Source organism: Rhipicephalus sanguineus, chromosome 5 (genome assembly GCF_013339695.2).
Source record: "Rhipicephalus sanguineus isolate Rsan-2018 chromosome 5, BIME_Rsan_1.4, whole genome shotgun sequence".
NCBI classification, from domain to species: Eukaryota; Metazoa; Arthropoda; class Arachnida; order Ixodida; family Ixodidae; genus Rhipicephalus; species Rhipicephalus sanguineus.
The window spans coordinates 173,566,098-173,582,116 of NC_051180.1; the positions used below are offsets into that span (position 1 = coordinate 173,566,098).

Sequence of the window (16,019 nt, forward strand, 5' to 3'; positions counted from 1 at the left end):
AGGTGTGGAGATCTACGTCATGAAACTAGCGAGATTTGTGGTAGTTGAGCGCCAGCGAGAAACCATGTTGATTAGGAATCAATGAGTTTTTCACACTAAAAGACAATATTTTGTGAAGAGCCAGCTCGAAGATCTTTGATGTGGCACATAGTAGAGAAATCGGGCGATAATTAGAAGCATCTGTTTTAGAGCCCGACTTAAATACTGGAAAAAAAACGAGCAGTTTTCCACATGCTAGGAAATGTGGAAGTGTTCAGGCAGTTATTCAGTATCGTAGTCAGTACTGGGACAAATATGCTACCATAAGCTTTTAGTATGGCGGAGGGGATGCCATGTGGTCCACATGATAATGATGGTTTTAAGCACTTAATGCATTCGCAGATAAGATTTTCATCCAGCGACAAAGCACTGGATGAGCTAACTGCCTTGGGATGTTGTCTGATATCAGTGCTAGAGTCTGAGGCCTTATAAACGGATGAGAAATGCGTGTCAAAACAGTCAGCGACGGCATGAACTTCTACCCCATTTGAGTCCAGTAGTCTGAAGGACTCTCCGCTTTTGCTAGACCGTTTACGTACATACTTCCAAAACTCAGCCGGCCTGTCATGGGCGCTTTTTTCTAAGAATTCAATATACGAACTATGATCCCGTTTACATGTTTAGAGAGAGTTCGAAAGAAGCTGAACTCTTCCTTCCACTCGCTGAATGGAGAACATTTAGATTTCCTGTGTGCGTGATCTTTACGCTTCAGTGCACTGATAAGTTCAGATGAGAACCAGTGGGGATATTTACGTTGTTTAGGTGTATATTGGGGAATAAAATTACGCATGCTGCTCAGTACAAGCTCCGTAAACCGATCAACCTGGTCATCAACATTCGCTTTGTCAGTAACCTGTGACCACTCAACGGTGGACAAGTGATGATAGAGGCCCGTGTAATCACCTCGCTTGAAGGCAAATCTCGGAGATTTGTTTACGTAATTGCTGAAGCTCGTTGTTTCGGCTGATGCGGATAATCTTACGCTAAGTGGTGGGTGGAATTTGTCAGGACGTTCAAGAGAGATGTCGGAGCGGGAAACTTCAAGGGGTTGATCGTTTGACACACACAGGTTTAAGACGTTGCCACTGGAATTGGCGACTGAGTTATGTTGCAGTAGGGAATTAAACGCCAGAAAGTCCAAGCTGCACTTTTTCTCTATGAAATGATTGTAATGAGAAAAGGTAAGCGTGCTCCAGTCAATTCCAGGTGCATTGAAATCCCCAAGAACAATAATTCTGTGCCCACTATGAGAAGATACCACAAGTTCAACGGAAGACATGACATCATGAAACGAGGCAGGGGACATGCTGGGCGGAAAATAGAAACATCCAATCAACAATTTTTCACTGCGCTCAAGGTTGGTTTCTAGCCAAATTGATTCTTCGATAGTTTCTAGGTCTTTCCGTCTAAACGGATTTCAGTGAATTGTCCATGGCAATCAGCACGCCACCGCCTTTCTGTCTGGTTTCACTGAAATCTCGGTCACTGCGGAAGGTGGTGTAGGTCGGGGGAAAAAAGTCGGATGAGGAAATTTCAGTGCCTAGCCAGGTTTCAGAAATAGCAATAATAGGAAAAGAAGACGAAAGAACATTAGAGAAAAACTCGCGTGTCTTGGTACGTAGACCACGAGCATTTTGGTAGAATATGTCTACGTTACACGGCACTTTCGATTCCAGTCACTAGCTCAAAGAGATGAAGCATATCATCGCGCAGCTCCCCACGAAATGGCTTGAAGAGGCATCCGAGGGGCCACATCGAAGGGTCATTCAGGCGTTGTAGTGTTCCTTGTTGACTTCGATGTAGAACGAAGAATAGGACTGAAATTTGGTTTGAAGTCGCCGGCAGGAGATGGGAACAGATCCAATGAAGCAATATGTTTTTTGATGTCAGCAGCAGTGGTGTCCGGGCTCAGCTTCGTAACAAAAATGGCCTTTGGCCGTTGTGGCCGTTGTGGCCGTTGAGCTACAGATATATTCGATGTTGTCATAGCTCCAAATGAGGCGGGTTTCTTCTTTTTATCACCCTCAGTTACCGTTCTAATAATAATAATAATAATAATAATAATAATAATAATAATAATAATAATAATAATAATAATAATAATAATAATAATATTGTTTCATTCTTTATTTTGTATTATTATTATTATTTAATAATAAAGCTTTTATTTCCATGAATACAAAATTTATGGACATAAAGTCCATCTGGAATTCCTTGTAACTCTGTGCTAGAAACGGGGAGTTGCCGATGTTCTCTTTCGGGTTACTGTCATGCAGATACTCACAAGAGTGAATGAACTGAACGTAAATCTTACCACTCGGGCATGGTGCGCATCCGAAGCCTCCCGGATAGTTGATGCAGGCCACAGGCGGGTTTCTCGAGCAGAAATGATGACCCGTACTGCACTCGTCCACATCCACGGAGCACGCCGGCTGGCCGAAACCCTTGGTCCAACCTTGTTCGCACAGACACATGTACGGCGGCTGCGAGCAAACGCACCGCGGAACCACTTTAATCGCATCTATCTATCTATCTATCTATCTATCTATCTATCTATCTATCTATCTATCTATCTATCTATCTATCTATCTATCTATCTATCTATCTATCTATCTATCTATCTATCTATCTATCTATCTATCTATCTATCTATCTATCTATCTATCTATCTATCTAATCTATCTATCTATCTATCTATCTATCTATCTATCTATCTATCTATCTATCTATCTATCTATCTATCTATCTATCTATCTATCTATCTATCTATCTATCTATCTATCTATCTATCTATCTATCTATCTATCTATCTATCTATCTATCTATCTATCTATCTATCTATCTATCTATCTATCTATCTATCTATCTATCTATCTATCTATCTATCTATCTATCTATCTATCTATCTATCTATCTATCTATCTATGTGTCTCATATAGAAACTTCTGCAACACACAGAGCAAACAGAAACGTTTGTTTAAGAGTAGGTGCTCACATTGTTGGTCCGAGGCAGGCTGACGCAGGTCCCGTGGTCACAGAGCGAGTGCGAGCTCGCCGTCGTGCAGCTATCCTGACTCTCGGTGCAACGAGCCCCGTAAAACCCTTGGGCGCACTCGCAGCTGCAATAGCAGTGAAAAAAGAAACGACAAAAGAAAAACGTGATCAAGACAGTTTCGATTGTTGTTCAAGACGTTCGACCTATAAGGACCTCGTTAGACGAACGGGATTTATACTATGGCTAATATAGTAATCGGCATTGGAGCGCGCTCTTCCATTCATCAACGTAGCTGTCGAGCATTATCCCTGCGGAAAGGATATCGGGAGCTGCAAATGACGCGTGCACATCGATTACGCGCTTTCTACTTCATGCGTAGAAACGAAATTGTCACCGAATGCTGCCATTCCATTTACTAACGCACCTCCTCTCGACAGGAGAACAAATGTAAAAGAAAGGCAAGTAGGTTAACCAGGTCGCAATTGATTTGCCACTCTGCACGTGTGGGAGGGGGAGAGACAGGAAAAGGATGAAAAGAGTGAGGAGGAAAGAGAGAACAGCTGGTACGCGGGCGCACATTGTAGCGTTCACCGCGCATAATCAAATCAGCTTGACATACAGGTTGTGACAGTCCAAGGATTCAATCGTCGGGATCAGTGACCAGAGACGAATGCAAGAAACACCGGGATTCGGAACAACTGTACAAGTTCTGGACTAGCACAACGGGACGCACACAAAGAACTGGAGTGGCAAATTATTTTATTTGAATATTGCGCAGGTATCAAGGTGCAGGAAAAAACTTTAATTGCATTAGTTGTACCTGTGGGGAAACTTCATGTGCACTTAGTTCATCATATCGTAAATTACTTTTGCGGCATAGAACTCCGCATATACCTAATAACGTAGCAATTTGGTGCACGGAACCTTAGAAAGGCTGTCATTGCATACATAGGCGTGCGCAGCGTGCCTCTTCCAGGGGGGGGGGGGGGGCGAAGGTTCATCACGGTGCCCCCCCCCCTTCCTATTATGTCAATGTATGGGGGCAGACTTTGACCCCCCCCCCTTTTTTTTTTCTCTAAGTGTAGATCTGGGGGGCGGCCGCCCCCTCATTACGCGCGATAGCGGATGCGCACACCGGCGACGGCGGCGGACGCGCCACCAAAATCTGCAGTTGCTGTGACCTCATGGCAGTTTTCGCTGCAAAATCTCGACACACCAATTTTTACAGGGTTAGTTAGTGGTTTCCAATAGCTTTACAATTAGCCGCCAGTGAAGGTGCTTACCGGTAGCTTCCTGGCGTATTTATGCACCGGGCGTTGTTTTGGCAGCCGAGATCACTTCCCGCCAAGTGGGAGCACTCGTCCACGTCCACTTCGCACCGAGGTCCCTATGAGACAGCAAATCCCAAAGTCATGGTCTGCACTCCTGTTACTCTATAGGTTCCCTTTACAACTGAATGACGCCGCGGTGGGGATTGCTTCGTCATCTCAATGCAGTCAGCTCGATATATTGATGGGCTGTTAGGCACTTACCTCTTATGCAGGAAACAGTTAAGTAAGGAAAGTATGACGAGAACGGGCCGAGAATTGTAAAGTCAAAACCGATTACACTGAACTCGGCTAAATCAAATTATCCTTTATATTGAACTAATTTCGAACACGTCATTGCTTTAACTTCAATGCGTAGGAAAATTTACGGCTACGTCGAACGAAAAGAGCCAGAACACTTGGTACGTCGAACATTGGACGGTGCGAAACGCCACAAGAAGTTGACTTTCGCTCTCAAGAAGTCGGCTTTTTCACACAGAAGAGGACATTCCCTCAAGCATTTGGGAGAGTGAGCGGTGTGAATACGAGGGCCCTATCGCTACCGCATTTTCTCGTCTACAGCCCGCTCCTGCATATAACCCCACCGCCACCTACAATCTCTGCAAAACATAGAAATAAAGAAAAAAATCCGCTTGTGTTGTCCTAAGCAGCCTTTTTTGCATTATCGTGAACCAGTCCCCTGAAGCCAACTTGCGCACCAAAATTCGGGTCGAAAATATGGAAAATTGATTAAAAGCTTTATGACGAATTATACGATATATCACCAATTTCCTTTTTTAGTCAGTTTGATATATGCGGGTTCGACTGTAAAACGTACAGGGAATCAACCAATGATAAAATTAACGTACCCTAGGACATCTTTTAAGGCTGACTAGCTGGCGGATTTATGCATGCCGTAGTGAACAAGAGAATACAAATAAAATAAAAGGACATGGGGAGAACACAAAAAAGCACATAATCCTCGAGAATAAATACATCGATTAATAATGAAAAACTATTAATTAAACGTACGGTTTGTACAATAAGTAGGGGTGTCCGAAAAACAAATTTTCAACTTCCAAGCGAATTATGATGGTGAAAACCGAGCGCAAGTCAAATAAATTATTTTCAAATATTGTGCAATACAAATAGTACAACTGCTGACTCTTGAAAAACAATTTTAGTTCACCAACAAGATATTAAAAAGTGAGTTTGTTGTACAGCAAATGATATCAAGGATGTCCATGCATTTACAACACTATTGTTTTACGGTACCAGATATGCAGTTATTTAATGTTGTCACGAAGGATGCGAAGCTGCTTGGCATGTTAGGGAAGCAGCTACACCGTTGTGCATGTCACCGTTTCTCCAGACAAGGGAAACAGCCGCTCACCTGTGCTGATGTGTTAACCTTGTTGTCATAGTCAAGTACCCTAAGCATGCTTTTTCATCTTGAAGGCTCAATGAGAACTGACTGGCGCAATGTTCATAGCAATTGTTTCATCTCAGGATACCCCAGAATGGGTTACCTTATTTTTAGACTTCTGAATTTCGCAATAGCTCTCCCCTTTCTCGGTTGTTTTGTTCAGTACACTTTCGGCACTCTATTGCAACAATGTTCTCGGCCTCATGCACAATGCAATGCTCTGGTCACTACACTTTAACATTGCCATGACACTTGCAAAAGCGCACTGGAGGGGAGGGGGGGGGGGGGAGTGGAAGCTGAAATTAATTTGCCTATTTGGGCATCAAATATCGTGCAACTTAGCACAGGTATGCAATTCTTTGTGCTGATTTGGATACTTGTTGTGAAGTATTGTGGTGTTCGAATATTTCGAATACTAACAGTGACTTGCAAATCGAGTGGAATGCCGAAGTATTCGGATCGAATGTTCGAAGTTTAGAATATTCGCACACCCATAAATATAAGTTCAATGTACGCGTTGGCGTTTTCACATGTCTCCAGCGCCATTGTAAAAGTGATGATCATATTATTGGGTAATAAGTATTCAACTGAAATTTTTGCAACCTATAAAGTACATTGAGCTCATATGTGCCCTGGAAGCAATGGCTACAAGTGCATAGTATACCTCATAGCAATGACTTGTATAGACAAAAAAAATAGAAAGAAAGAACTGGACCTTGACATACCTCCCATGACGGTGGACAGATGCAGGTGAATGCGTTGAAGCGACCGATGCATGTGCCACCGTGGCTGCATGGATTTGAGGCACAGGGATCTTGGTTCAGCCCCTGGATGTGAAACGGAGCTTATTTTAACGCGTGTGTAAACTAAACGCATGCTGGTTTTAAATGCCTTATTCTTAAGACATTCTGTTTCCTGCGCAAGTAAGAGAGCTTTCCTAAAATACTGGTCGCGCGAAAGAACAATGAATGCGACATAAGAAGTTTAAATGATTTGCTGAGCATGAAAGTTCCCAATAATAAAAAAAAGAAGAGGAGCACAGCTCTGTCTTATTGACTCTTCGTGGTGTCATGTTGATTTGCGTGCTTTTAGCAAACTAATATTCAATAATTATTGTGCTGGACCTCAAGGTCCGCCGGCTATCAAGCTATCTTGTGGGACAAGAGACGGGACGTCCGAAACGAACACGCTTTTAATGGAACATTATGAATGAAAAACAACAGATGGCTTCGAGCGAGCGGCAGCTCATGAAGAGTATTGACGATGATGACAGACATCTGCTAGGCTGACGAAGACGAAGTTCCAACATTTATCAAATCTTTCTCATATTCTGTTATTCCCTCTCTTTTTAAGCACTGTCGCTCATACTAACAGGGAAAGGCAGCTCGTATCTGTCCGTTGTTTGCATCGAAATAATCAGGAAGTTCGTCTTTGTTGCCTAGACACCACAACAAATGAAATGTTGAAATTCGGTGCGCTGACAAGTTGATAGAAGTACCATAAGTTGTCTTACTTATAGTTCGTCGATGATTTAGTAAAAAGCACAGCTTGGAATTTATCTCCGTAGCGGACTTACCAAAGCCGCTGCCAAGTTTTTTTTTCTTTTTTTTTAAATGTATATAAGGGGAAGTTAGTGCCAGTGTGTGCCGCCGGCTACTTCTCTTTCATAACAGTGGCTGTCGCGATGTAGTGATCAAGCACAAGCTAGTGACATTAGGTATGCGGGGTAACTATTGGCGGCTAGCCTTTGTGCTAATAGCCGTAAGAAAATTCCTCGAAAAATCTCTTACATTGCGGAGTCTTCGAAGCGCCGTCACCAGCCGGTTTATCTGAAATGAGTAAACATATGTTCGATTGCTAAAAATTGCCCGCCTTCGGATGACGTGCTCGTTTGCTGTAAGAGCGTACTTACGGATACTCTCGCCACCCGAGTGAAATTGGCCTCTAACCTCCGAACCTGCACGTAAGAATGTCTATGTTAAGCTCTCTCCCATAAGTGTCACACGAGCACTTTCAATTGCTGTCGAATTCTATTAGAACCGAATCTATAGCTCGGGTTACCTTTATAGCTCAACGACAATTGCGATCAAAAGTAATATGTGACTGTTACCCACACAAGACAAATGTTCTAAAAAAATGCAGGATTAACGAGTGGCGGATTCGGGTAGTTGGTATGTCGTCGTACAAGCTGACCCAATCCCAAAGAAAAATGTGTGTTTTTTTTTTATATAGTGACTGACGCAGTTCTAAATCTTGCGTAGCCCCGCCACGGTGGTCTAGTGGTTATGGCGCTCGACTGCTGTCCCGAAGGTCGCGGGATCGAATCCAGGCCGCGGCGGCTGCATTTTCGATGGAGGCGGAAATGTTTGAGGCCCGTGTACTTAGATTTAGGTGCACGTTAAAGAACCCCAGGTGGTCGAAATTTCCAGAGCCCTCCACTACGGCGTCTCTCATAATCACATCGTGGTTTTGGGACGTTAAACCCCAGATATTATTATTATTATATATTAAATCTTGCGTAAAATGCAGCTCCACTACTATGAAACCTAAGTGCGTAGCACTGGCACCCAGCGACTTCAATTCGTAGCGTTCAAACAGCCAATGACGTTAGTAAGCATTTACGGTTTGCCCGACACGAGTAGAATCTTGTTAGGTAGATTCGCAAACTTGGTGTGCGACATGCGTACTACTTTTTGCTGCGCTTAATCGATTTCCTGCTTGTTACGGCAGTTGAGATACGGGTCGTCTGCAGCGAGTTCCTTCAGGTTGTTTCCCACTTTAGATGTGGCCACGAAGCGCCGGTGTAGCGTCGGTGGTAGAGTGCATCGATGCGCGCGCCAGCAGAGGCAAACGAGGACATCGGGCCCCCCTAACCAGTCGGAGGAGCAATCCTGCGCTCGGCGGGGCAATGCCGCCCTCTACTGCGAGGCACGGGTGTCAGCCGCATGTTTCAAAGCATTTTTAGCGTTCTTAAGTTAGTTATTGAGCATTAGTTCTTCGTTATTCTAGTTAATGTTATTATTTTAAACCTTGTTCGCTTACTTTTACCCGGTTTTGAGCATTACTTGCCTTGTTTTACGCCTGTATTGCCCCCTTTATGTTGAGCGTGACCATTCGACATGGGACACTGGATAGACGACACGCTAGGAGTGCTACTTGCTTGAAACTAGCCCAAGATAAAGCGTTACCACTTTGTACGCCATCGTTACGTTAGCGCCATCGCTTTCGCCAGTAGTTCAGGAGAAGACGGACGCTTGAAATTATGAAGTGTCGTTGAACAAATAATATCGCCGGAGCCACGTTTCGTGCGCCACGGTGAAGGAGTGGTTACGGTGCTCGTCTACTGACCCGAAGGTCGCGGGTTCGATCCACGCTGCGGCGGTCGCATTTCGGTGGAGGCGAAATGTTAGAGGCCGGTGTACTGTGCGATGTCAGAGCACGTTAAAGAAGACCAGATGGTCGAAATTTCGGGGACCCTCTACTACGGCGTCTCTCATAATCATCATCATCATCATCATCAGCCTGTCTACGCCCACTGCAGGGCAAAGGCCTCTCCCATGTTCCGCCAATCAACCCGGTCCTGTGCTTTCTGTTGCCACGTTATACCTGCAAACTTCTTAATCTCATCTACCCACCTAATTTTCTGTCTTCCCCTCACGCGTTTGCCCTCTCTTGGAATCCAGTCAGTTACCCTTAATGACCACCGGTTATCCTGCCGACGTGCTACGTGGCCGGCCCACATCCATTTCTTCTTCTTAATTTCAACTATGATGTCCTTAACCCCCGTTTGTTCCCTGACCCACTCTGCTCTCTTCCTGTCTCTTAAGGTTACACCTATCATTTTCCTTTCCATCGCTCGCTGCGTCGTCCTCAATTTAGGTTGAACCCTCTTTGTAAGTCTCCAGGTTTCTGCTCCATAGGTAAGTACCGGTAAGATGCAGCTGTTATATACCTTCCTCTTGAGAAATAGTGGTAGACTACCATTCATGATTTGATAATGCTTGCCAAATGAGCCCCATCCCATCCTTATTCTTCTAGTTATTTCACTCTCATGGTTCGGCTCCGCGGTTACTACCTGTCCTAAGTAGACGTACTCCTTTACAACTTCCAGCGTCTCGCCACCTATCCCGAAGCGCTGTTCTCTGACAAGATTGTTCCACATTACTTTAGTTTTATGCATATTAATTTTCAGACCTACTCTTCTACTTTCCGTATCCAGTTCAGTAATCATGAGCTGTTATAATCATAATCATGTTGTGGTTTTGGGACGTAAAACCTCATATGTTATTATAGGAACCATGTTTAGACATGCGGAGTTGATTTACGTGTCTCTTTCTTAAAGCGTCGGCATCAGCGCCAATTTTTCATCAAGCGCAAGATTATTATCTGAACGACACTGGTTACTTTTATCTTCTGCAGTTTGGACTGCGTACGTACAACTTGTCCTGAGAAAAGCTTCGCGGGGAGCTTTTGCTCACCGGAGTGCGCTGTCAATTTCCGACTGACTTTTCCCAGGAGTATGAGTAGTTGTATGGTCATCAACATTTTGAACAGCGTCGGTATATCTGCCTCATATTCATTACTATTTTACCGCAAACAACGACACATGAACAGCGTTTGTCGTCTTCCCTGCAGTGCACAGTAATTTATAGCGATGTACTTTGTAGAACCGTACAGTTTAAGTAGAGTATGTACAGTGCTTGTAAAGGCTCTTGCATCAGAATAACAAGCACAACTATTGGCCGGATTGCTTGTACGGACAGGAACAATAATCAAAGACAAGGAGGCTTGGAGATGAACCCCAACCTGTCAAGCATGCTTTCAAAGTCTAGAGAACAGATTAAAATAGAAGCATATACATTGCTGCAGCGACCCAAAACAAAGTCACCTGCCCAGTTCCACGTTTGCAAGAAGATGGCTTTATTGTATGCCATGTACAATTCTATGACGTATACACATTCCTCCAAATATATAAATCCGTTTGTTTCGTGGTCTGAGTTACAACAGTTAAAAACATGCAGCAAAGATGATATCTAATATGTAAGGTTTATTACTGTCAGTTCTGAAGAAAAATTATAAGTTATGCTACCCAGCAGTACTTTTAGATATGAATTTTGAAGCTCTCACTTAGTAGTTCTGAGGACCGTCTCAGAAGCTTTTTCTTCTTTATTTCCGCTCAATGCAGCATTGACTAGGCTATGATTTTATATATATATGTTAGGATATATGTTAGGATTATTACGTCAGCACTAACGTCCCTATAAACCAAGAACGAAAATGTAACTTTGTTTTGTCTTCTTGGTTACAGCGCATTTACGTAAAAAAATATCGATCTCTTCAATCACAAATGCGACGGGTATAGCTCGCTAAATTCATTAGCAATGTTCATTCTGTTGCCACGCTACTATTATCTATAATTTCATTTAGTCTTCCTTTTCTCAAAACCAACATTGTCTGGCTTTCAGAATTCCGGTTCGCGTTAGGAGACCGCATAAACCCAAGATTATGCAGCTGTCTTGTTCGTATCACCTTCGTAGCATTTCCTCGCGGCTACAAAAAAAAAAGAGAAAAGACGGAGTTGTTAAAATATTATTAGAGTAGAATTACACTCGTCTTTCGAGCAATCCATAAACTGGCACGCAGTATTCCCGCAAATTACTCACATACTACTCGCACCATATCAGATGCGAGCATATCAAAAAAAAAAATATGAGAATAGGAGAAAGAGAAGACAAAACAGGACCTTATTACACGCACCTTTGTTTGCAGTTGTCGAAATTTTGTGCTCAACTGGCCCATTTGCGAGCGCAACGTCGTCACGGTCTCTACAGTTTCTGCCAGTTCTTGCAGCTGCAGCGCCGTGCAAGAAATCAATATTTAGGGAGGCGCAAACATAATTCCCACGTACAACAGCATTACACAGGAGAATTGCATATACCAGGAAACAGTGAGAATGCGAACAATTACTAGTACCTGAGTGTTCGTCGCCATTGGTTCAATAGTCCGCGCTGCCTCTGAGACCTGTAATTAGAAGACACACATTTAAAAGCGGGCAAAGCATTTGCGATGATTGCGGAAGCTAAGCTCTAACACTGGTATTGGCTTAATCTTCGTCAACTATTAGTGTACATGTCGAATACCTTAATTCTCTGAGAGCAAAAAACAGCGAAGTGTTTTATGCTCATGGCAAGAATTTACGGAGTTAAAGAGAACTGCAAATAATGACCAGACATACAAAATAGCCTAGGGCTCCGTGATAATCTTGCTTCTTTTGCGGGACATTATGGCGCTTGGCGTAGACATTTGTAGTAGAGAGAGAAAGGCAAGAGGAATGCAGGGAGGTTAACCAGAAGGTAGTATCCGGTATGCTACCCTGCACTGGGGTTGGGGAATTGTGCGTTGAAAGAGAGAGAGAGCATAAATAATAAGGAAAAAAAACCCACAATCACGCGCACACACGCACGAGACACTTGAACTTTAAAAAAGCATGCGAGCTCCCGACGCCTGCGCACCAATTATACAAATAGCGTACCCGGAAAGGTACCAGTAAAAAGAACCACCATGGCTACACATCTAAGTTGTGCAAACATCTTGCTCTGGAGATGTCCTATTGGCTAGCAATTAGGAAGTACAATGTGATATGGCGGCGTTACAGCTGATAATGGGCTCAATATTCTTAAGATAATGTTGTAATACGCCTTCTTGCGAACGTGCGTGGGGAACATCTGACTTGCAATCAATTACTTACGAATGCAGGATATTTTTTCGTGGCTGCTAGGCGCCAGCGTGATAAAAATGCACACAACCGAAAACAGCAGACAAGGGTAGAGAGCACTGTACTTCTGAGATACGTGTCCACGACTGTTCTGGAGAGCTCAGTGTGTTGACTTTGAGTTTTTCACAAGTATAACACGCACTGTGCCATCACTGACGATACAGTTGTAAATTTGATGGCTCTTATTTTATTCACTCCATTCTGCCGTCTGAAAAACACTCCTTTGAATACACTCCTTTGAATTAATGCTGAGCATGGCACGGAAAAAACATTAATTACTAATTATGTACGTACTATACCAACTCGCAAAGGTAAAATGAATACAGCTAAGCTTTACAGAATATAACTTCAAACACAAAGTAATAACTTTCAATAAGGCATAGACGGCCCCGCCACGGTGGTCTAGTGGTTATGGCGCTCGACTGCTGACCCGAAGGTCGCGGGATCGAATCCCGGCCGCGGCGGCTGCATTTTCGATGGAGGCGAAAATGTTTGAGGCCCGTGTACTTAGATTTAGGTGCACGTTAAAGAACCCCAGGTGGTCGAAATTTCCGGAGCCCTCCACTACGGCGTCTCTCATAATCAGATGGTGGTTTTGGGACGTTAAACCCCAGATATTATTATTAAGGCATAGACGGGGCTGGTTGCAATGTCATCGCCCTATCATTACGATATTGTCACGGGGTCGTGACGTCGACGAAGGCAGCAATCGGCGTATCCAAGATTAAACTCTTTATTTGGCCGACCTTGTGGCCGGGAAACAAAAAATCAAACTACAGCAATACACACTGTACGCTGACAGCGGCGAACAGAGCGTCGGCCGTCGAAAAACTGAACCGCGGCAAGACGCGTCGGCATTTATACATGCGACATCGAACATTCGAGCCTCATCGCTCGTGGTCGCGCAAGCTCTGGAATAATCTTGACTATTCACGTCATGTGCGTAATCCTAACAAAATGATCTACTACAATCTGGAACATTTCCAGACATTGTGGCGCGTCTTGCGCAAGGCAGTAGTAGGGTAGTAGCACGTGTAAGGGGGCGGTAACGGAAAACATAGAAAGAAAGGAGCGCTTGTGGCATTGCCCCCTCTGAAAAGGCATCGTCCCGATGCTTAAACAGAAAATTCAAGTGGGTACAGATATAAAGTGGAATAATAAAGTAAGAAGTACAGTTCCCAGTTTCGCTAACGCGCAAAAAACGGCTTAAGGCGCACGACATGGACGACTTCAGGTCGTGCGCGGCGTGGTTGAAAGTTTGTAATGCCGTCAGGGATGACCTAGTAGTCAAGAGCTCCGAGACGTCGGAGCGCCTTGTATGGCCCGAAGTATCGACGAAGAAGCTTCTCGCTAAGTCCCCGTCGACGTATCGGCGTCCAGACCCACACGCGGTAACCGGGTTGGTACTCCATGTGGCGTCGTCGAAGATTATAGTGACGGCTGTCGACCCTCTGCTGGTTCTTGATGCGCAGGCGGGCGAGCTGTCGAGTTTCTTCGGCGCATTGCAAATAAGTGGCAACGTCGAGGTTCTCTTCGTCGGTGGCAGTTGGCAGCATTGGGTCGAGCATCGATGCTGGGCTCCTTCTGTAGACCAACATGTAAGGCGTCATCTGCGTCGTTTTTTGTATGGCTGTGTTGTATGCGAAGGTCACATACGGAAGAATGGCATCCTAAGTCTTGTGTTCGACGTCGACGTACATGGCCAGCATGTCGGCGATGGTCTTATTTAGACGCTCGGTGAGGCCATTGCTCTGTGGGTGGTATGCGGTGGTCCGGCGATGACTTGTCTGGCTGTATTCGAAGATCGCCTCAGTTAGGCCAGCCGTAAACGCCGTACCTCTGTCGGTGATGAGAACCTCTGGGGCGCCGTGTCGGAGGACGATGGTCTCAACGAAGAACTTGGCTACCTCAGCGGCACTGCCTTTGGGCAGGGCCCTTGTCTCGGAGTAGCGGGTGAGGTATTCGGTAGCTACGACGATCGATTTCTTTCCGGAATTCAACGTCGGAAACGGCCCCAGTAAGTCCATACCGATTTGCTGGAACGGCCGGCGAGGTGGCTCGATAGGCTGCAAAAGTCCTACAGGCCTAGTCGGTGGTGTCTTGCGTCGCTGGCAGTCTCGGCAGGTCTTTACGTAGCGAGTGACGTCAACGGCAAGGCGCGGCCAGTAGTACTTTTCCTTTTTTCTGGCGAGGGTGCGGGAAACACCGAGGTGTCCAGCCGTGGGGTCGTCGTGTAGGGCCTGGAGGACTTTTGGTCGCAATGATGAGGGCACGTCGAGAAGGTAGTTGGCTCGAAGTGGCGAGTTCTTCTTTAGGAGAACGCCGTTTCGCAGGAAAAAACGACGGCAGTCGTCGCGTGAATACCTTCGGAACGACGGCGGTACTAGCCTTGATTTATTCCGTAAGGCATCTGAGCTCCGGCTCGGCTCGCTGTCGTTCGGCGAAGTCGTCGGCACTTATGGTTCCCAAGAAATAGTCGTCATCCTGGTCGTCCTGCGGCGGTGGGTCGACGGGGGTACGAGACAGGCAGTCGGCGTCAGAGTGCTTTCTTCTGGACTTGTAATTGACGGTAATGTCGAATTCTTGAAGCCTCACACTCCACCGTGCGAGGCGACCTGAAGGGTCCTTCAAGTTAGCTAGCCAACATAAGGCGTGGTGGTCGCTCACAACCCTGAAGGGTCTGCCGTAGAGGTAGGGGCGAAACTTTGACGTATATCCCAGATGATGGCAAGACACGCCTTTTTCGTTGTGGAATAGTTAGCTTCTGCCTTGGATAGCGACCGGCTAGCATAACTAATGAGCCTTTCCAGTCCGTCAGTCATCTGCACAAGTTCGGCGCCGAGTCCTACGCTGCTTGCGTCGGTGTGGATTTCCGTATCGGCGTATTCGTCGAAATGCGCAAGTATCGGTGGCACCTGCAGGTGTCATTTCAGTCCTTTAAATGCTTCAACTTGCGCCGTTTCCCACGTGAATTCGACGTCGCTCTTCGTGAGTTGCGTTAGTGGCTCGGCGAACCATGAATAGTCATTGACGAAGCGTCTGTAATAGGCGCACAAGCCGAGGAATTGGCGTACGGCTTTCTTGTTACTGGGTGGCGGGAAGGCAGCGATGACGGCTGTTTTCCGCGGGTCTGGGCGCACTCCGGACTTGCTGATCATGTGACCCAAGAACAGTAGCTCCTCGTATGCAAAGCGGCAATTTTCAAGCTTCAAGGTGAGGCCAGAGGTCTTGATTGCTTCAACTACAGTGCCAAGTACAGTGCCAAGGCGCCAACGCTTGAGGTTCGCCTTCAAGTGTACAGCACGATAGCGCAATCGGGCCCCGTGCGTATCGCCTTCTCAACTGCTAGCCTGACTTCGGTTCTCGGTGAATGTCTCAACCGTGCCGCAAGGAAACGAACGTCAGTGCGCGTAACATTGGCCGTTTAAAGCTATCCTAGAATGCCTACTGAAGTACAGCTGCGCAATTCCCACTATG

The 16,019-nt window shown here is 45.4% G+C and overlaps 1 protein-coding gene across 1 annotated transcript in view; it reads right to left on the minus strand.

Moving 5' to 3' along the window:
- Positions 1-16,019, minus strand: part of LOC119395110 (slit homolog 1 protein-like) — an 81,355-nt gene that overhangs the window by 45,626 nt on the left and 19,710 nt on the right. The window contains exons 3-10 of the mRNA XM_049416090.1: positions 11,741-11,788; positions 11,525-11,617; positions 7,680-7,724; positions 7,558-7,596; positions 6,493-6,594; positions 4,318-4,421; positions 3,035-3,158; positions 2,354-2,522 (exon numbers count right to left, since the gene is read on the minus strand). Coding sequence (XP_049272047.1) covers positions 2,354-2,522; positions 3,035-3,158; positions 4,318-4,421; positions 6,493-6,594; positions 7,558-7,596; positions 7,680-7,724; positions 11,525-11,617; positions 11,741-11,788 — 724 coding nt within the window. The remainder of the gene's footprint in view (positions 1-2,353; positions 2,523-3,034; positions 3,159-4,317; positions 4,422-6,492; positions 6,595-7,557; positions 7,597-7,679; positions 7,725-11,524; positions 11,618-11,740; positions 11,789-16,019) is intronic.